The sequence below is a fragment of the Heloderma suspectum genome, chromosome 2 (genome assembly GCF_057233095.1).
Source record: "Heloderma suspectum isolate Gila_16-S chromosome 2, 16-S_ref, whole genome shotgun sequence".
Classification (NCBI taxonomy): Eukaryota; Metazoa; Chordata; class Lepidosauria; order Squamata; family Helodermatidae; genus Heloderma; species Heloderma suspectum.
The window spans coordinates 255,174,708-255,197,120 of NC_139459.1; the positions used below are offsets into that span (position 1 = coordinate 255,174,708).

The 22,413-nt window shown below is 44.0% G+C and overlaps 1 protein-coding gene across 2 annotated transcripts in view; it reads left to right on the plus strand.

Annotated features, from left to right (window-relative positions):
- Positions 1–22,413, plus strand: part of SHROOM1 (shroom family member 1) — a 68,067-nt gene that overhangs the window by 29,630 nt on the left and 16,024 nt on the right. Inside the window, exons 2-4 of one of the 2 annotated variants that reach the window (XM_084838821.1) lie at positions 8,784–8,894; positions 13,560–16,368; positions 22,019–22,089. In XM_084838821.1, coding sequence (XP_084694947.1) covers positions 13,705–16,368; positions 22,019–22,089 — 2,735 coding nt within the window. In that variant the 5' untranslated portion in view covers positions 8,784–8,894; positions 13,560–13,704. The remainder of the gene's footprint in view (positions 1–8,783; positions 8,895–13,559; positions 16,369–22,018; positions 22,090–22,413) is intronic. The other variant, XM_084838820.1, reaches the window with a different exon arrangement.

Below are 22,413 nucleotides of genomic sequence, written 5' to 3' on the forward strand. Positions count from 1 at the left end.
ACATACACACACCCATCATTGGTGGCTCATAAGTAATGGAACAAACCAACATCATTTCAAACTTAAGGATCGCCTTTAATACCTGGATGAAAATCCTTTGCAGTCGATGACTGCCTGAAGTCTGGAACCCATGGACATGACCAAAAGCTGAATTTCTTCCCTCAAGATGCTTTGTCAGGCCTTTACTGCAGCTGCCTTCAGCTGCTGCTTGTTTGTGGGTCTTTCTGCCTTCAGTCTTGTCTTCAGTAAGTGAAAAACATGCTCTATTGGGTTGAGATCAGGTGACTGACTTGGCCATTGCAGAACATCCCACTTGTTTGCCTGGAGAAACTCTTGGGTAGTTTTTGCTGTATGTTTTGGGTCATCATCCATCTGTAATATGAAGTGGCGTCCTATCAGTTTGGCAGCATTCGGCAGAGTCTGGGCAGAAAGTATAGCCCTATACACTTCAGAATTCATCCTGCTGCTTTTATCAGCAGTCAGGTCATCAGTAAACACCAGTGACCCGGTTCCATTGGCAGCCATACACACCCATGCCATAGCACTGCCTCCACCATGTTTGACAAATGATGTGGTATGCTTTGGATCATAAGCTGTTCCTTTCCTTCTCCATACTTTTTTCTTCCCATCATTCGGGTACAAGTTAATCTTGGTTTCATCAGTCCAAAGAATCTTATTCTAGAACCGGGCAGGCTTTTTTAGGTGTTTGCTGGCAAAGGCTAATCTGGCCTTTCGGTTCTTGAGCATTACCAGTGGTTTGCACTTTGTTGTGTAGCCTCTGTATTTACATTCATAAAGCCATCTCTTGACTGTAAATGTTGACAATGACATGCCTACCTCCTCAAGAGCATTCTTGACCTGGCTAGATGTTGTGAAAGGGTTCCTCTTCACCATGAGCAGAATTCTGTGGTCATCCACTTTAGTTGTCTTCCGTGGTCTGCCAGGCCTTTTGCTGTTGCTGAGCTTGCCAGTTAATTCTTTTTCAGGACGTTCCAAACTGTTGTGTTGGCCACTCCCACTGTTTTTGCTATCTCTCCGATGGGTTTATTTTGTTTCCTCAGCCTAATGATGGCCTCCTGCACTCGCATGGACACCTCTTTGGACCTCATGTTGGGAGTGCCAGTGAACAGCTACCAAATGCAAATGTAACACTCAGAACCACCTCCAGGCCTTTTATCTGCTTGATTGGTCATGGAGTACCCAGGAAACAGGCCACACCCGGCCATGCAGCTGCTTGTCAGCCATTCGTTCCATTACTTATGAGCCACCAATGATGGGTGTGTGTGTGTATGCCACTGGCTGTCCTTCCTGAATGGTTAGTGCCCCACTTTTGTCAACCCCCTTGAATTACAGCTGAAAGTCCTGACTTTGCTCCCATCTGGGTGTGTTTCCTTTCAACTTCAATGTGGTGGTGTACAGAGGCCAACTGCCAAAACTGTTATCCTTGTTCCAATATTTCTGGTCCTGACTGTATTTGAGCTTCAGCTTCAGTATCTGTCCTTTCAATGAGCAGTCAGGGTTGATTTCCATTTAGGATTGACTGATTTGACCTCCTTGCAGTCCAGGGGACTCGTAAGAGTCTTCTCCAGCACCACAGTTCGAAAGCATCACTTTGGTGCTCAGCCTTCCTTATAGTCCAGCTCTCACAGCCGTACGTTACTACTGGGAAAACCATAGCTTTGATGTACAGACCTTTGTTGGCAAGGTGATGTCTCTGCTTCTTACTATGCTGTCTAGGTTTGCCATAGCTTTCCTCCCAAGGAGCAAGCGTCTTTTAATTTCATGGCTACAGTCACCGTCTGTGGTGATCTTGGAGCCCAAGAAAATACAATCTGTCACTGCTTCCATTTCTTCCCCTTCTATATGCCAGGAAATGATGGGGCCAGTTGCCATGATCTTCATTTTTGTAATGTTGAGTTTCAAACCAGCTTTTGCACTCTCCACTTTCACCCTCAACAAGAGGCTCTTTAGATCCTCTTCGCTTTCTGCCATTAGGGTAGTATCGTCTGCGTATCTGAGGTTGTTGATAATTCTCCCAGCAATCTTAATTCTGACCTGTGATTCATCCAACCCGGCGTTTCTCATGATGCACTCTGCATATAAATTAAATAAGCAGGGCAACAATATACAGCCTTGTTGTGCTCCTTTCCCAATTTTGAACCAATCAGTTGTTCCATGTCCGGTTCTTACTGTTGCTTCTTGACCCTTGTATAGGGCTTCTCAGGAGACAGGTGAGGTGGTCTGGTATTCCCATCTCTTTAAGAATTTGCCACAATTTGTTGTGATCCACACAATCAAAGGCTTTAGTGTAGTCAATGAAGCAGAAATAGACATTTTTCTGGAATTCTCTTGCTTTCTCCATGATCCAGCGAAAGTTGGCGATTTGATCTCTAGTTCCTCTGCCTCTTCGAAACCCAGCTTGTACTTCCGGTAGTTCTCGGTTCACGTACTGCTGAAGCCTAGCTTGTAGGATTTTGAGCATAACCTTGCTGGCATGTGAAATGAGCGCAATTAGAACTCATTAGTTGTGCATAAACATAAACAGGATTGGCTTGTTTGGTTGGCTTGTACCTGAATAGGTTCATGTGATGCAGGATCTTGACCCAGTTTCTGTGTATGGGCTACATCAAATTTCCATAGTGCCCTCCCTCTGAATAAAAACACTTAAAGAGAGCTATTTATGTCAAATTGACTGTTTTTGTTTGTTTGTTTTTGTTTTTACGAAGCTGCTTGTTCCTGGAATGAAATCAATTGTAGTCTAGAGGGTATTATGCGGCCATTGGTGTAAATCAAAGGTATTTGGCGTTTTCATGGGGTGGCCTTTTTTCGAAGGACATACTTCAGTTTCTCCATCCATTGTTTGGATTTTCTTGTCTTTGTAGACAGAATAGGCTTCCAAAAGTCAGATAGGTCATCCTGCCTTAAAGAAAGCCCAATTAATTTCATTTATCATTTGCATTCATTGGCAGCATAAAGGTCTGATTGGATCCCCAAAGGCTCCAGTGAAAATCCCCCATCTACGATGTCCTCACTCTGCTTCACATTTTTCTTAGGAGCTGTCTCATTTGTTTACTGTCTCTTGTAAATCTAGCTACACTTTATAAATTAACTTCTTGTAACTACTCCCCACCCCCGCCTGAGTTACCCAGCTTGGCCACTTTCCACATTCCCCTTGGCTCAAAATGATTGATAGCAAAACTGTCCTTGAAACAGTACAGGAATGCTAAGCTTTTCTTGTTCAAAGAGTGGCATCCCCCGGTGAAATTCTTTCTTTCTTTCTTTCTTTCTTTCTTTCTTTCTTTCTTCTTTCCTTCCTTCCTTCCTTCCTTCCTCTCTCTCTCTCTCTCTCTCTTTCTTTCTTTCCTACTGCAATGCATGTCCTTATGGAGGATTACATTTATTTATTTTTTAAAATGTCTATACCACTTTTAATTTCTTAAAAAAAAACCAAAGTGGTTTATAGTATAAAATCATGATAAAATACAATAAAAGTAATCATTAAAGTAATAAAACAATGTCATCATTGTTTTATCTCAGCTGAAATGCCTAGGGGATGCTGACAATACTAGCGGTCAGGGAAATGCCTGGACAAACAAATGTGTCTTCAGTTATCAGTGGAAACACTCCACACTAGGAGCCCGCCTGATCATGATAGGGATATAATTCCACATAGTGTGCGCCACAGTTGAGAAGGCCCTCCATCCCACCGCAGCAAGTTGAGTTTCAGCAGGCCATGGTATGGTCAGCAAGCCTTCCCCCTCAGAATGTAAAGGCCAAGGTGGCCTATACAGAAGAAGGTGGTTTCTCAGATAGCCGGGTCTTGAGCTGTTCAGGGCTTTATAAACGAGCAATAACACCTTGAACATGACTCAGTAGCTAACTGGCAGCCGATGCAGAGCTTTCAGCATAGGAGTCATATGTGCATGGTAAGAAGCTTCACTGACCAATCAAGCCACTGCCTTCTGCATTACCTGCAATTTCCAACCTAATCTGAAGAGCAGCTCCACATTACAATAGTCCAGTCTTGAGGTTACCAATGCATATATCATATTTAGCAGCTTTCTGCTTTTCCAAGCATTGGCCATAGCCTTCTGTGAACATCTCCTGCACAACCTTCATTGAAACGAAGAGGAGGTGAGTGATGGCTCCTATTGCACATGGTTTGGGCCATAGATCTAACAGAGTGAGTGTCAAACTAAGCTAGATGAATGAAAGCTAGTGTGGCAGAATCAGAATAGTGTGTCAGAATCAGAAACTAGTGACAGCTAGTGTGTCAGAATCAGAATTGCCACCAAATCTCATAAACGAAAGGGCTTGGCTGGGCTGCACTGGGTGGGAATCATAGAATAGTAGGGTTGGAAGGGGGGCCTATAAGACCGTCAAGTCCAACCCCCAAGGCAGTGCTGAATGTGTTCCCTGCCTGCAGTTCTCCTTTCCAAATCATCCCCGCCCCCCATTTTTCTTCTACTAGGCTTTGCCCCAGGAAGAGACTGCCGCTGGGAGAACAAAACCTGGGAGAAGCAATTTTAGGGAGGAAAGTACAGGTGGGGGAAGGCTCCATCTCTTCCCTCCTGCCCATCTATGTTGTACTTTAAAGGAACTTTAAAGTACAACTGTATAGTACACTTTATAGGAATCTTCATAGGAATCTTTATAGGAATCTGTCAGGTTCTGCCACCATCTCATCTGGTTTTGGCCCAGAGGCTATTGCCTCAGGTATCATGTTGGGCACCAGGAAAGGGTAACAAAAGTGTGTCAGGTGTTAAGTTTTTATTATGTTCCATCTCAGGAACCAAATATCTTAGATTGGTATGGATTCAAATTTATGTATGGGCACCAATTCAAGTAAGGGCGTTCTACGCCTCCTGTAGTTTCTGGTTGGGGTCTTTCTCACTGAGCTTTTATCCTGCAATTGAAATTGCTTCTCCATGGAACTTTGCGGGCTCTTTACATGATGCTGTGACACTCCAGGGCATCTCCTGCACAAAATGCCCTTTGTTCTGTTTTTAAATAGATCGCAGATAATGAGCTATCAAATTACCCTGTTGTGTTCCGCTTCAGTTTCCTCTGTGATAAGAGGAAAAGCCAGATCAGTGAAAGATAATGGAAGACTCAGATACGGGGAGAAGGAGGGGGAAGGGGGTGGGAGAAAAGGAAGCATGTGAAAAAGGGAGTTGTGATCCTGCATTTAAAATGGAAGCAGAAAGCCCTGTTTTAAATGCAGGATTTTAGGCTGGTGTAGAGATGCCCCAAAACTGAATGCATAAGGAATGGAAAGCAATGCCCTTCAAAACAAGGTGCCATTATTGTATGGAGTATTGGATTTCCTTCCCCTGTCTGGGCTGTACCATCTGTGCTGCCTCCATGCTACCACTAGGGTACTAGGAACTGCTAGACTTAAGGATCTGTGTGGCTATGTATAGGTGCTAGGTAGGTGCTGACCCTACCATGAGGCAGAGTGAGGCATCTGCTGCAGGTAGGTGATTTGGGGTGTCATGAAAGGGCATCAGGTTGTTTGTGCTTTCATTTAGGATGATTGCATTTTGATGAAGGGGAGAGGTGCTTGTGGGATGTTCTGCTTCAGATGCCAAAATAACATGCCTTGGGTACTATGGCCCTTAACTTGGCTGGTGGGGGTGGGGTGGGGGGAGTCTTGGATCAGCCCTTGAGGCTTTCAAGCCCTGAATGTGATTAATCAGTCTATCAGAGCTCTGCAAAATACAATTTGTAGACATGCATTTAGCAGCAGGTGCTTTAGCACTGAGCAGGTGTGGTGACTAATCTAGTTGCTTTTAGGGGTTTGGGAATTAACCTCATGGCTTCCTGAGCCTCTGTGTTGTCAAGTGTTTGTACATACGCACAAATTTCTGTGTGCCATAAACTATGGTGTAGAATCAAGCAATATGTTACTTGGTGGTGGTAGTGGTGGTGGTGGTAAAGTTCCTGGCAGAGACTGGCAGGGAAGCCCGAAAGTCTCTGGTTGCCATTGGCTGAGCTGTTCTGATCCAAGGGTTCTCTGCCAGCCATTGGTTGAGCTACCCAGCTCATACAGATTGCTGGGGGGATATAGGGCATTTCTACACCAGCCTAAAATCCTGCATTTAAAGCGGGGCTTTCTGCTTCTGTTTCAAATGCAGGATCACAACTCCCTTTTCACATGCTTCCTTTCCCCCCACCCCGTTCCCCCTCCTTCTCCCCATATCTGAGTCTTCCATTGTCCTTCACTGATCTCACTCCTCTTCTTGCCACTTTTCCTCTTTTCATGGAGGAAACTGAAGCAGAACACAACGGGGTAATTTGATAGTTCATTCTCTGCGATCTATTTAAAAATGGAACAAAGGGCATTTAGTGCAGGAGGGGCATGGCAGGACCACGGCGTTGTGTAAAGAGCCCGCAAAGTTCCGTGAAGGAGCAATCTCAATCTCAGGATAAAAGCCCGGTGTGAAGGAGCCCCATAGAAGGCTCTGGAGAGGGAACAAAAGAAGGGGCAGATGCCCCAGAAGGCTGTAGACTGAAGGAAGCAGCAGGGCCTAAGAAAGGACAGCTAGAAGAGGGAGGCTCCAGACCAATGAGGGGAACAAGAGAAGACTAGATGGGAAAGGTCTGAAAGAGGAGGCAACATTTGGAGATAAAATGGGCCAAGAGCAGCAGAGGTGAGAAGGATGAAGTTCACACATTCCTTTGAACTAAGCAACCAAATCGCTGGTTGCAGGCCTCAGTCTACTGCAGGGATGGCACCTGTGACTCTCAGGCCTGTGAGACAAACGTGGCCAACCTGGGATCCCAGTCCAGCCTTCTGGGCTTCCCCAGATGGCCATGGCCCCCCTTTCCCTGGACCCACCCCATCCCTCCAACTGCTGATTATTTGGTGGTTTTACAACTTTTCTGCAGTTTTTTTCCCATTCTAAAAGTTGAAATGCCTCCTCTAAGGCTTAATTACTGGCAACAAGAAGCTTTAAGCCAAAATAAAAATACATATTGGCTCCGCCCCTTCTACCCGCCCACCACTGGAACGTGGCCTCCGAGAGCTTCTCTAAAATTGAATTTGGCTTTTGGGCCGAAAGGGGTTCAAAACCGCTGGTCTAATGGCATATTAAATTTCAGCATGTTTGGGGAGATGCAGCAAGGTTTTGTGAAGCGCCCAGATGCTTTGGCTTGCCTTTTTGTTTGGTGTGTGGGGTTTTGCCTGCTTATTGCCTGAGGTACCTGCAGGGGGTTCTCCTTATTTATGATGGCAGGGAGATCAAGTTGTTAATAATAGACGGTTGTATATACAACTGTCAAATGCTACATATAATCCAGCCCTGTAAAAGTGGGCTAGTTTTTAAAACATTTGGCAGATTTAAATTCTAGTGGCCACCATGGCATGTTTGTAATAATGGAGTTCCTTTGGGCTGTTGCTTGCTTTTTCCATTACCGTTAGAAAGCTTGCAGGGGAGCTGCTGGCTTTGCAGGGCCAAAACTATGTGCCTGTCATTATGAGGAACGGCTCACGGTTGACAGAGCAGGTTATCATCAATATGGATGAAGTCTCTGGTATTTCATTCTGATTGTCCTTCTTTCCACAGTCTAGAGGAACTTTCCCAGAGTGTTGTTTTTTTTTAATGGAGATTAAGTGGCTAAAGCAGTGCCTTTTATCCCGGCAGCCAACCAAAGCACAAATCTATATCTACTTCTGTTTTTTATGGGGCCTTGGAGACCATTAGAGAGTGATTTTCTCTTGTACTGTAAACTGGGTGTTGGATTGATTTGTGTAATTGCATTGGAAATTATTTACTCAGCATGCACTTACATGTCTCTAGTACCCTGTGCCCCAATGCAGTGCAGGGAAAGCACCGACACGGAGGCATGGACTTTAAGAACATGAGTATTACCAGCTTCCCAGTTGTTGACCATGGGAAAGGAAAAGTCCTGCCTTGCAGTATGCAACAAGGGTGCTTCCAGACCGAGGGTTTCTAGTGCTACCAATTAGAAGGCACTGTGCAGCAATTCCATCCTTTCCTTCTTAATGGATTGTCTGCAGTAAAATAAAAGATGAAAGAAGTGGTGGGAAAACATGGCAGGTTTATGAGTGGAAGATGTCATCATTTGGACCTCCTGTAAAATTCCATGAATGAAGCAGGGCAGTAGCGCAAGAAAAGCCTCATCTGGAAGCACTCCCGGTGTGATTTCCATTGGTGTAAATGTGTGCATTCCAATATCATGCTTGCAGCATGCTGACAGTGAGCACTGAGTTGTCATAGTTTTCATTATCAATTATGGTGGCCACTTATGAATCTCCCCACAAAAGGGAAATGTATCACCAAAAAAAGAGGACAGAGATTTGCATAACATTTGCATATGCTAATTTATATGTGTAGATGCACATCTCGAAAGAAAGGTTGTAATTTAAATAGAAACGCAGTCCATCTCATGATAGTGTGGGAGACTGTGACTAGGTGGCCTGTGTGCCTGCCTGCTCAATCTGCTGTTCAGTTGCTAACAGGTGATGGGCAACAGTTCTTGTGGTTCTTTAGCTTTAAACTGGACTTGGACTGGACAGCCCTTCAAATGGAGGATGCCTTCAAACAGAGGACTGTCCTCTGCCAGTGCTTCAAATGGAGGACAGTCCTCTTTAAAAGAGAACATGTGGCCACCCTGCTATCAATGTGTTCTATGGTCACAAGTCACAAATAAGGCCTATGGCTCCTACCTTCTTTGTTTGTGCTACTTGGTAACCAGTGGTGATTACATGGTCTCTTTGTATGTGTTTTAAACCACACTTCTTATTTTTGGGATAAAAGGTCTTGATGGCAAGCTGCCAAGATGCCTTCATCAAGTTAAAGAGATACCCAGACAGCCACTGCAGAAGATAACCTTGGAACAAGGCAAACATACCATTATCATCCTCTGAGGTAAAATGTTATTTCAGCAAGCTGGCTAAGCAAAGCCAGCCATGGTGCCTTGAATATAATTTAAAGGAGTTTCATGCCAGTGTTGAGGGCCTGGATTTGACTGTCCCAGCAACTTTGGCTAGGATCCCAAGAACCATTTTAAATACACCCAAGGGCTTGGGCATGAAAGGGTGACATTTCCCACCCACCCTCCTTTCTCTTTGTTGGGTGGCATAATGGAGGGGAGAACTCTTGTTATAGAAAACAAATCCAAAGCTCTTTTGGACACACAGAATTAGTTGCACTGTTCTTTGGATCTAGTCCTTTGTTCACAGACTTAAGGGCGCAATCCTATTCAGATAGGTAGCCAGCTCTGAACTTGGAGGTGACCACCTATCCAATGCAGGGCAGGAGAAGCAAGGAGCGGATCATTCCCTCTGCGCTTCTCCTGCCCTGCATTTTCGGCTAGACAGCTGATTGCGGCTGTCTAGCCACAGGACAGCTGAGAAGGGGAGGAGGCTGCTGTACAAGACATTGGATGTGTCATACAGGCATTTCTGCCCTCCCAGCTCTGGAACGCCCCCAGGAACGCCCCTTTTCGGCCACTCGCGCCCCTCTTGCGAGTGCAGAGCACGGGGCTGTTCTGCTGCCTTGGAGGCAGTGCAGAAGTGTGGGGAGGTCGGTTCTTTGGGAACCGACCTTGGAGCGCAGGCTCTGAGGTCAGTTCCCGGAAAACAGGATATCCTATGGCCGTCTAGCTGCTGTCTAGCGGCCATAGGATTGCTCCCTTAAGAGACAAGCTTCTGCTGTGACAATGAAAGCATTTCTTCATGTACCATAACCACAGACTTCTCCAAGGCTTCTCCAATTATTTGCTGAGATTGGCAACAAAGCTACTTAAGTATTTTGTGATGGCCATTACTTGTTACTCTTGTTTGTCCAACATCTGAAGTTAGTCAGTTTAGGGCACAATCCTACACATGTTTCAACAGAACAAAGTCTTACAGCTCCCAGCATTTCCCAGCAACCAAGGCTGGCTGGGGAGTGCTGGGAGTTGTAGGACTTTGTTCTGTCTAAACATGCATAGGACTGCGCCCTTAGTTCTTTGGATCAATATCGTGGGGAAAAATGTGTCATCCCCCCTCCCCTTTTTGGACACTCCTGCTAGTATGTCAGAACCATGGGCATAATCTGCCAGGACATTTTCTTATGCAGCCCCCATTGAAATGAATGGAAGCTACATAAGAGCACTATCACTCTCCCATATTGCCATTGTAGACAGAATACTGCTCTGTGAAAACAAAATCTGGCTGGAAATTCCATGGAGAATTCCATAAATTCTGCTTGGTGGTCCAAAGTGTGTACATAATCAAGGAAAAGATGAGCACCTTCAAATCCTCTTGATGTCAATTGGATAGATTTAAGCAGGTGTGAAACTGTCACACTGAAGTCAATGTGATTTCAAACTCCCATTTATAAAAACCAATATTGCAACCCAATATATGTCTACTCAGAAGTAAGTCATTGAATTAAATCAGGTTTACTCCTAGGTAAGCAGGTACACGACTGTAGTCTTAATTTCTTTTTATATTACTTCTTCTCATTCCCTTTAACCTCTACAGCAGGGGTGGGGAGACCATTGGGGAAAGGGAGTATTTCTTATCCCCCTCTTTCCAGCTGATCCACATAGATCAGCTGAGGAGGGGGCATTTTAATCCCCATCAGGGTACACTGAGTGGAGAGGATTGAACTTCTCCACCCAATGCATGATTAACTGAGTTGTAGAGAGGTCCCAGTCTTCATTTCCAACATGGGAGGTTTAAACTTCTAGGACTCCCAGAGCACTGCAGCAGGCGTGGGCAACTTGTGACCCTCCAAATGTTTTGGCCTATAACTCCCATCAGCCCTAGCCAGCATAGCCAGTGGTGAGGGATCATGGGAGTTGTAGGGCAAAAACATCGGGAGGGCCATAAGTTGCCCACCTCCACACTACAGAGAATCCCAAAGGGCTCTGAAGCACCTTGGAAGTGACCAAAAGGTCACGAAGAGGACAAATGAAGCCAGAACACATGGATCAAACACACCATGTTCCAGCAGCATGAAAGTAAAAGGTAAAAACAGAACAAAGAAAGATAAGGGAGTTTACAGAAAGGGAGTGTGCTCAGCCAGGAGGTGCTTGCAGGCCAGACTGGAGGACCTTGAGGACTGGAGATTCCCCATGGCTGCCCTACAGCAGGGGAGTGGAACCTGTGGCTCTCCAGATGTGGTTGGACTCCAACTTTCATCAGCCCCAGCCAGCATGGACCAATGCTCAGGGATGATGGGAGCTGGAATCCAGCAACACGTGGAAGACTACAGGTTCCCCACCCCCACTGTATAAGGTCTCCGTTCCTTTCAAGTCTTCTTTTACAGTAATTAAAAACCCTAGACAGTAGTAAAAAAAAATGTGAAATGCACCCCCCCAACACACGCACCCATGCATATTGAGCTATGTATGTAATCCTACAGAAACTAAGGAAGCCACTACTGTGTTTTTAAGTCGATCAAGTCATTAACATGATTCCATGTGCCTAAATAAAAATACTAATTTTTCCTTTTTACATGCAAGTCTAGACAGAATGATCTCATCTTAATAAGCCAGGGTTTATTAAGACAAAAACAAGCATCATGCCTGCACACTCTCTCCTCTCCTCCTCTCCTTGTGCACTGGCATTGGTGCTTCTATCATGATTTTTTAAAACTACAGTTTTCTGTTACATACAAACTGAGAAATTGTGGTCTAGTCTCTCTGTGTGTGTATACTAACCAAGATATGAAACCAGGATCAGATCAGATTCCCTGCATGTAAGGGGAGAGCACAGGCATAATGCTCTTTCTCAGCTTAAAGAAGTCAAGATCGTTACATCTGAACTGGCCTATTATTTGTACTACGTGAGCCCTTTTACCTTAAAAAATGATAGCAGTCCTTGCCAAGTCTTCCAAAGTTTTCCTTTTTATATAAATCCTTGTCTCTTCATGTGACAATATAGCTAAATATTAACACAGGACCACAGCATTTGGCATGTGTGAGCTGCCAGCTAGATGTACTGCAAATTCTTTTTTCTAAGCTTCGCATAGTAACAAAAGTAATCTGTTCTGCAAGAATCAGGGTGCCATCAAATCTTCTACTTATATGTTTAGAAAAGGAAAATGGCAATTATACAATTTAAATGATAATCACCCAAGAAATATAGTATTTGATATTCCATGATCAGTACCTGAAGGATGTTGTCTTACGTTGAGTCAGTGATGGTCCTTGTTTAGAGTATCAGGCCCAAATATGTCCTGATGGAATTAGGGCCACTAGTCACCAAGTCAGTGCAGATGCATGATTGGGGAAGTCCAGCTGTGGAAATCAGATGGGGAAAAGGCAGCTCACATAAGATCTCAGAAGATACTTATGACCAAAGTCCAAGTCAGGGTCAAATTCCAGAATGGCAAACCAGGAGTATGATGGTGAGGAAGCAGACAGCAATGGAAGCAGGACCAGAGACTCATGCAGAGAGGCAGAATCAGTAGTCTGTAAAAGCAGCACACAGTTGTTGTTTTGCCGAGACAAGGGTTTCAGGGAGGAATAATAAGTTTACAGATGGCACAGATGTTCAGACCTATTAAAACATTTCACAGAAGTAGGAGAAGCAGAAGCACAAGTGAATCCCACTTCTGCTTTTTCTGCTTCTGTGAGATGTTTGAATCAGTTCTTAAGATCAACCAATCAGATATTTGTAGGTGGATTTACAGGGGGTGGTCAGTGAATCTAATTGGGCTGTGTGATTCCAAGATCACATGCAGAAGGCTGTCGCTGTCCCCCATCAAGCGAGGTTGGAGGGATTCTAACAGATAGCCCTTTAGGCTAAAATCCCAATCATGCAACACCCAAAAAAGTGCATTTGACCTCTTTGAGAATGTGTGCCACGTGTAAATGTTGTTAATGTGAAAAAAGAATTTACAGTGGAACCATGTCAGTCTCAGCACTAGAACCAATACTTCCTTATAGTGGTTTGCTTATTGCATCAGTTAAGGCCATAGAGATATACAAGGTTTGCAGGACTGAAATTCCAGCAACAGTTGTGTCTGTATAAAGCCCAGAAGACAATTCCCCAAGAAGTACTCCACAAGGTAACTCTTTGCATTGACCTAATAAAGGTATTTATGCTAATACAGATTTTAGCATTTTTCTTTCATTATCAATATGTAAAATATTAGTAATTATGCACCAGCTTTTCACATGTATATCTAGTCAAAGAATAACGTTCTAGAATTATACTGTGAGGTGCAGATCATTTTGTTTTGAAGATATGGGGTTTAATGCAACCTCATACGAGCAGATTTCCACTCATGCAATGGGACTTCACCTTCCTCCTCTCCCACCTGCAGTCCCTCTATGCCCCCCTCCAAATCTGATTTGGGTGTACACAGGTGGCTACATGAGGGAGGGGGAAATTGTTTCATGAGTAGTTTCTGTTCCACTGGCGGACAGACAGGACTGGATACAACCCGTGGTTTTGGATATAAGCAAGGTAAAAGCATATCTCTGTTGACAAATGTTCTGCTGATCTATCCCTCCTGATGACTGCCCACCAAAAAAGTCTTCAAATGAGATATGTTCAATTCAGGTGTATCTCAATTGCTTCTTTTCTTTTCTAGGATCCACTTCTCAGCTGATGAAGTGCGATGATGACATGTGAACATTCCTACAAGGAAATATGCTCATTTTTGGCTATAAAACCAAAGGCCTCTTTTTTATGTCAGTTCCTTTTCTGGAGGACTGGGTTGATTCACAGTAGAGAATATGTCTTCTTATGAGAATGAAGTGTCAAGATGGAACCTGAGACATGTCAGAGGATTAGCTGAACTTCTGCAGCCAGTGGCCTCACCCAGGGGTGCTAACAGGTTTTTTCCAGAGCAACCTACCAGTGGCATTGACCAGTGCTTGCACATTCCTGGAAAAGCAGACTCTGCATACAGTTCTTTCTCAGGGGGCTCAAATCTTCCAGAGTATCCTACCCCATTAGGCTGCAGTGAACATGACTCTCTGCCTCTAGAACAGCTGCCATATATGGACTCAGGATATGTGAGAAGTATTTATAATCCCAGTGCAATACATGTTGAGCTTAGGCAGATGTATGAAAACAAGACAGTGGGAAAGAGCAGTCACTATAAATTGGAGGATACTGGTTGCAGCAGGCCATATGGAAGCACTCCTACTCCTGGGATGTTATACCAACCACCATCGCCACAGGCCAGGTTTCCAGCTCACCCACCATCCCCACCAGATCGAGTGGATAGCTGTGAAGCTAACAGAAATATAGATCAAAGTCATTCTGGAATTTGCTTTGACCACAGCATACAAGCAGAAGTCCGTATTCAAGATAGCAGCAAAGTCCTCCCTTTTGACTCCCTGGCAAACTGTTACAATGATTATTGGCTCTCTAGAGGCGAGGATGAAAGTCCAGTTACAGAACAGGGTGATATTTGGCATCCTACCAATCAATATACCACCAAGAAAAGTAACTCTACCATTTCCACAAAACCTTCTTTAATTGTTCAAGAAAATTTAAAATCTGGTCCTTTGGCCAAGACCCAGAAGACTTTGTGCGCTCAAAATTCAGTCTATGCTTACAAAATTCCTGAGGCACTGAACTCTAAGTCCTCTCCTTCATTATGTACCAGCCACAATGCTGTTAATGATACACAAGAGAACAAACAGTATTTTTATGCCTGCAGTGTACACAAACCACCCTTCGCAGAAGCAGATCTGCCAAGCGCCATGGCACTATCCAGCAAACAGGAGGAACAGCTTCATGGCGCTCTGCATCCGTTCAGAGTTGATAATCCTTCGGGTTTGGATCAGGAGATCTATGAGAGCGATTCGAGCTTAAAATACATTGACAGTTCTCTTCCTAGTAAGACTGCACTAAGGATAATTAATAATTATGAAGACAAGAAACGTTCCTTCAGCCCTGAGGAAGAAAACAGCAGAGATGTTTGGCAGCCACTTCTAGAACAGCAGACTAGAATGCAGAAACCACCATTTCATTGTTTGGACCTCGCAGAAACTCCTCATAACGAAATTTATGAGGCTGCCAACACAGTATCTTATTACAGCCATAATGCAGAGGACTCTACATCCCAACCCGTCAATGGATTTAGAAAAGCAAAGCAAAATGATAATTATAGCAGTCCTGACCTTCATATGAACCCCAGGCAAGAGGAAGTGCTCAAGCTTGTCCATTTTCCAAAACAACAATTTTCTAAGAAGGCTGAAAGTCAATTGCATGACAACACTGCCAGTGTAAAAATAAACAGAACGACAACTCCTCTGCTTTACTACCTTTCTGGTGGGAAACATTCCAACTTTATGAGTCATAAAAATCAGGCTCAGGAACAAGATGACTTCTCTATGAAATCCCCAAGGAGTAATCATCCAGTCTCTGCAGAACCAATAGAAATACCAAGAGACAGTAACAGTCGTGTGAGTGAGATTGCCAGCAAAGATGAAGAGTTAATTCTGGGGAGCCCTGCCTCCTCAGTGGATGAGAAGTTCAAGAATGATTATCGGGAAAAACTTAAAGTGGCTCAGCGAAAGGTGCTGAGGGAAACATCTTTCAAGAGAAAGGATTTACAGATGAGCTTGCCCATTCGGCTAAAGCAGAAACCCTCTTCAAGGCCATCCATTCAGCATCTCAGGTCTTTGTCATTATCTAGCACAAATGAGGACTCCACGTCGATTCCTCCCTTCAAACCGCTGGAAAACATCAGTAAAGAGGAAGAATCAAAAAGGCCACAAACTGTTCGAATTGGGGGAAGGAAAAGGGCCACCAAGGAACAAAAGAAGATCTCCTATTCCGAACCCGAGAAGCTCAACCAACTGGATGATCAGAGAGATCAAAGTATATTGTGGAGACAGAAAAACGCAAGGTCCCGGTCTGATGAGATTAATGAGCAAGATACCAGGATCATCAGAGGTAAAGCTCTGGAAAATCAAGGCAAGGCTCTTTCTAAGGCAGAACTGAAGCAAATACAACACAATGCGCTTCTTGAGTACATGGAACGGAAGATTGGGCAACGGCCTGCTACTGCAATGAACAGCGCACATCAGAAGCCCCCTGTGCAACCGAGGACCTCACACTCAAAGAGGTTTTTAGAAGATGGCACTTCCAATCCCAGTACCAGCAGAAAGTTACAGAATATGGATGGTTTCTTTCAGTTTCCTGATCCAGGGAGAATTCCTGAACCACCCACTGTGCCCTCTGCTTCAGCTTCTATAACCACCACCGATAGATGCAGTGCCAGTTCTCCAGTATCTGAAATAGCTAATTCAAAAGTGCAGGCTTCTGTCAGTGAAGGAAGCTGTGCCAGCAAGTGTGCCACAACAACAAGTCTTCTTCACTCAGATTCTTCTGCCTCCAGCAAAGGCCGAGGGAGATCAAAATCAGCCCCTTCTCCTGTGCAGGTAGCTATTAAGATATAATTCACCACTGCTGCCTGATGATCATTGTGCCCAATGATATTGGTGATCAGTTGCTCTTATCAATAATCTAAAAATTTACTCATATGGGCCAAGATGAGTGCATTACAATACACATGAGCTTGTGTTTTGCCTGTGTAAAAGTCACTCTGCTGATTTTATTGGAAAGGTTACACAGGAGGTTTGCACAATGTGATCTGAAGAGCACGCTGAATAAGAGGGTGGGAAACTGTGACGCTATTATGCATCATCCATTCTCACAAATGCTTTTAGTATTCTGTTAAACAAAGGCTATTTGAATTAAGCTCCCATTCTATAATCTGAGCAGTTACATCCCTTGGTAATCCCCTTCTTAAGCCAAAGGCCACCAGTCAGATGAATGAGCACGATCAAGCCAACATTAAACCCCACTGATTTCAATTGAATGTCAGTGTGCTTAACTTTGGGCATGATCCAACCATTAATAATTTCAGTGTGGCAAAGAGTAAAATGTGCCTTACTTTCTCTGTCATTGAAATCATTGGGCCTTAAGTTTGGCTGATCATGCCCAATGTTTCTAAGCTATAGAATCCTAAAATGCTATCTCCCCAACCCAATAATTTAATGCCATAAAATGGAGAGCAGTATATCTGTAGTTGCACATTATTAAAATAAAGTGATCTTTGCAGTAATAAGGAATGAGAAACTAAAAATAACTCCTGCAACACCTTCCTCTCTCTCTTGCATATAGAATTGTTTTGACCAAGGATAGCATGTAGTTAAATACTCACATGTCATATCATCTGATCCTCTCTTCTGTTTCATGTTTTCCATTGAAGAAATAGAATAAATTATGTAGTCACTTCCTGGTCTTCCAACATCTTTTCAGCTCAGCCTTTCCAAGACAGCAATCTGAATGAGATGGTGCAATTATAAACTCATCATGAACAATTTCTGTACTTTCTGATAGCACTTGGAGCAACTTCATGTAAGACAAGCTTCCAATGTGAAACTCACTTGTAATTAAATATCCTCAAAATTTAGTTTCCTATAGGGAAGTGATTTTTGAGTAGGAAATGTCTTGTGTGAAGTGGTCCTCAGATATCATGTAGAGTACACTGGCAGTCATGGTGAAACTTGATTAATTTCCACCCATCAAAGAAACCCCGTGGCTTCTGTAACTCAGCATTCTATGAGTTTTCCCCTGGGTCTTCTGCCTGTCTTTGAGCTAAAAGAACGCCCATGTATTTTACTAAACTCTGTCTTTATCTCTCTGTCTCTGTCTGGCTCCAACTACATAGAAACGGAATGAGAAGCACTTTCTGGTTATATCTGGATTTTCATGAAATCACTTTGGTCCGTCAAGGGCACATGAAGCAAGAAAAGCGGAGTATATGCTACCTAAAACCCCGCTTTCACGGGGTTTCACAGCACTTGAAACCCCGTACTTTAGGGTTGGGTGGGCGGAGTAGAACTGAACATCGTCAGTCCCATAGGTGCTGCTCAGTGAATGAGAGAGGCTTGTTCCCTGCCCCTGTCCACGCTCCCCTGCTCAGGGAAGTTTACTGGAAGTGCTGAATTAAACCCCTGTAGTTTACCCCACGCCTCTCCCCTATCATCCATTATTGGGATATTGTGAAAGATTAAAAGATAGTGCACTATTGTGAGTGGGAAAAACAGGCAACATAAACTGAATGGGTGAAGCAGCTACTGCACTATTGTGAATGCTTGAAACAATACTGTTTCAATACTTAGATACTGTAAATGGGAAAAATAGGCCAGATATTGTGAATGGGAAAGCCGCTTTACTGAGAGTGGGGGAAAAGGGGGCGGCCCCACCCCTTGACCAGCTCACTGCCAGGTCATAGCCAGGTCACAGAAATAGGCACGCCCAGGATTTAATGTGGGGGGACGGAGCACACTGCAGCAGAACCACATGGGAGGTGCATTTAAGGAAAAAAGACTCACTCGAAGGACTTTCCGAAAACGTGCCTTTTCCAGAGAGAAGCTGCGGGGTTGCTGCGGATTGGCGATAGTGTCATCTGCCGTGAATGACCCTGATGTTCTCCCACTCTGCACTAAATTGGCCTTCTAGACTGGGCCTCTGTCTCTGTCTGTCTGTCTCTGCTTAATGCCGTGCTCAAACCAATTTTTTTTAATTACATATTTGCTTTTTCAAATTTCTGTCAGACTCCACAAATATTTCCCAGCAGCAGGTGAGAAATATGCACTTCTCAATGCCAAAATCTGGAGGACAATGTCAATAAAATGCTGGGAAAACAGGATAAGGAAGGCAAATAAAGACAAATGGGAAAGGAGAAAGAGAGATTGAGGGGGAGAGAGAGAGATTGTTCCCTTCTCAACTAAAGCTAATATTACCTTTTCTCTGATAAGAAACTCTCTCCAATCTCTCTTGTTTTCTGGTATAGCAAGAAAACAATGGCAAATGTAGTCAGTAGCTTACTGATGTGGTGATTTATTTATTTTTTAAACTGGGCTGAATATACTGACAATATGGACTGTTGTACTTTGCTTTCCTGTCTTTCTAAGGGGAACAGGCCATGGCTCAGTGGGCCAATCTCTAGCGTTTCCATCTTTTAAAAAGGATCAGTGCTCAGTGCTCAAATTCCAGGGGAGGTATGGGGGCCCTGCCCTCTTCCCTGTTATGATGTGGCCCCCCTTACCTGCTGTTTTAGAAGGCATGGGGTTCTTTTGTTTGTTTGCTAAAATTAGGGGGAAATCAGAGAGGTGGGGCTTGCATGGATTTCATTGAAGGCGGCCTAACCTTTTTTTTCCTTCTGCTTTTTTGTGGGAGAGGGGTTATTTAAAGTTTATAAAACATGTACTTTAAAACATCGTAGCATCTAGATCACATTTCTTGAAATGTACTGTATGAACCATAATGTAGAACCTCAATTTATGTCTAGAGATGCAATCCTATGCTTGTTTAGACAGAAAAAAGTCCTAGTATTCCCAGCATGCCCCAGCCAGCCATGATGGCTGGGGCATAATGGGAGTTGTGGGACTTTTTTCTGTCTAAACATGAATAGGATTGCATCCTGACTGATTTTAATTGGATCCCCTTTGCCTTCTCCCCACCGTGATTCGAGCAGTAGAGCAGGGGGGTTTCTCCACAAGTGATTTACTCCGAGCTGGCTGTGTTTGCACATCATTATGGATACATGACATCGTGGCCATCCAGCAGCCACCCTGGAACTTATCAGGGAAAAACCGGATTTCCTGAGACTGCTTAAAGTCTGATTCTTTTTCTTCAGTTGGGTTCTCAGCGGTATAGTTGTTGTGTGCCCCAACCCCCGCATTTCCCTCAGGTATGCTAGCCCAGCCCAAGGGTGTGCTTTTCACCATGACCCTGGTCAAGCGGTGTTTCCTGTGTGTTTCCCATCCCTGCTCAAACCCATTAGTGTCTTCTCAGAAGTAACTCCCATTGTGCTCAATGAGGCTTGTCCCCTGAATGCCCACATCAGAATGTACAGAGATCCCCCTCAATTGAAGTGGTGCAGTTTAAAGCACAAATTCCCTAAAGCATGATCTCGAGGCTCCAATTCTCCATTGTTTGGTTTATTGCCTTAGGAAGTAACTGCTTCACACCTTTGTTATAGGGATTCTGTGCAGCATCAGGTTAGAAAGGGTCTGGTTTCCCATCCCTGTGTCCCCCCCCCCCCGTCTTTCCCAGCACAAACATATGTGTGTCTGCTTGGAAGTAACTCCTATTGTTGTCAATGAGGCTTGTTTCTGAAATGCAGGTGCATCTGGAGCTTCAGGGGAAAGGAGAAAAGGGGGGAAGAGCTTGGGGGGGGGAGCCTCTCTTATTGGCTGAGCAGCCCCTGCCAGTCAGATGACGTTCACTCCAACCTCCACCCTCACCTGGAAGTATGTTCTGTGAAGCGATTTTTACTGGTGCCGAGCACTCACTCCTGGAGCCCTGCATGGACCAAAGCTCAGCAAAGCTGATTCCTTTAAAAAAAAATCTGGTACTCTTCCATTTGCTTCTCCTTCCGTTGTTGTGGAAACACCCCCTGGTAGTGGAAAAGCTTCTTCTCTGCCTGAGACCTTGGAGAACAGCTGCCAGTCAGAATAAACAATACTGACCTAAACATTCCTGTGGTCTGCGTCAGACTCCATATAATGTAACTTCATATGTTCATATGCCATTCAACATATAGGGATGTGGAGATTAACAGATTAGTAGAGAGTACTCAAGCACTGAATCTTAATGCCATGCTACACATTATATCTCCCCCCCCCCCCATGCCACTATGAGCAACAGGAAAAAAGTTTGCATTAGCACGAGTGGGATCTTTTTTTCTATCGGTCCTAACTGCACAAGGGATTTTTTTTGTGGGGCTTAAGGGATAAACCTATTATGCTGTGACACTCCCTCCCCCCATGTCCACTGCACCTGTGGAAATTAAAGAAAATCAGAAGGCTAAGCTGCATACTACACAGTAAATGGAACACGTAGTTTAGCCCTTGAAGTGCTGTCTTAAGATGTGTATTACTACTCTGAAACTGAGGAAAGTTTAGGTTCTATCATGAAAGCACTAACGGGTTTGATCTAATATTTAAAATTTTTCGGTGGTGGGTATTTTTTAGGTTGTGCCTTCATATTTGCATACGCATCATTCCAATGCTGAGATACACACACATCTCAACATCAATAAATGTTTCATCTTTTGGAACTGAAATAGCTTCAGTCTAATCCCACCTCAAGCAAGTATGGCCTTGGACAGGTCATTATCAAGGAGTCTTGGTTTCAGACTTAGTAAACCTAATAAACATGCTATAAGTTAATGGTACCTATAGCGGATTAGTTTAAAATGGATGTCGTAATTATCCTGATAGAATAAAAATATCTAAAAACACACATTCTACAGTAATCGGGAGCTAATATCATCTGTGATTATGCACCAGAACCAGATCCTCTTCAGAGAACTGGAGAAAACGTATTCTTACCATAGCATTGTTGTGGTGAGTTCATGGCTATGAGTGGAGAGGTAGGGAATTCATCACTGTTATGCCATTGCTGAAGCCATCGCTTTGGCCAAAATAACAGGACCTCTGTCTGTAAGATGAATGAGTTGATGATTCATTGTTTATGGAGCACAGTTTCATAAAGCCTGGATAGTCAGTATTTATTGTAAAGCAGGGGTGGGGAAACTCAGGCCTGTGGGCCAAATCCAGCCCTCCTGGGTTCCCAATTCCATGTTCCCCAGAACACCCTCTTTCCTCTTCCAATAATTTGGTGGTTTCCCAGCTTTTGCATGTTTTCCCCATTCTAAAAGGTTGGAATGACTCCCCTAAAGCTTAGTTACTGGCAGTAAGACATTTAAGCTAAAATATGCTGGTATTTTGGTCTCACCTCTTTTGCCTTTGGTCCCATCCATCCCAAGAGTTTCTCTGAAATTGAATTTGGCCCTTCAGCTGAAAGAGGTTCTCAGCTCCTGTTGTAAGGCAATCTCCATGTTTAATCTTTCAGGTGCATCCAGATGGGTATTGTAGTGTGCTACAGGAAACGCAGGTAGTGTATGAGGGAAAGCAACCACCTTTTCTCCCAGGGATACCCTTGTGCTGTCCACGTTAGCTGCTTAGCCCATGGAGAGGATCCCTCATGGTAAAAGTTTTTTTTCACTTCCAGGATTCCTGCAGATTTACAGCTAGCTCAACATTGTCAGCTCAGGACCAGGAATACTATCCAGTGCACCCCAAGTAAGTGTGTAATAACTCATAAGGCCAGTTGCTTGTATGTCTGTGTGATATATCTTGACAATATCATATACCTTATAATACCTTCATCTGGAGAATCTAAGTGTGACCTGCCCTTTTCGCAGATACAGCTGTGGCATCCCAGAAGCAATTTCCATTTGCTTCCATTAGCACAGTGGTAAATTCTGAAGTTATGATGGTCCCCACAGCCATGCCCCCAAGGAGAGCCCCCCAAAAACTGATCCATCCCAACAGACCAGTTCTAGCAGTTTCATCTCCCCCAGGAACAGGTCTTTTATAGAGCTCATACTCATTCAAGACCAAGTC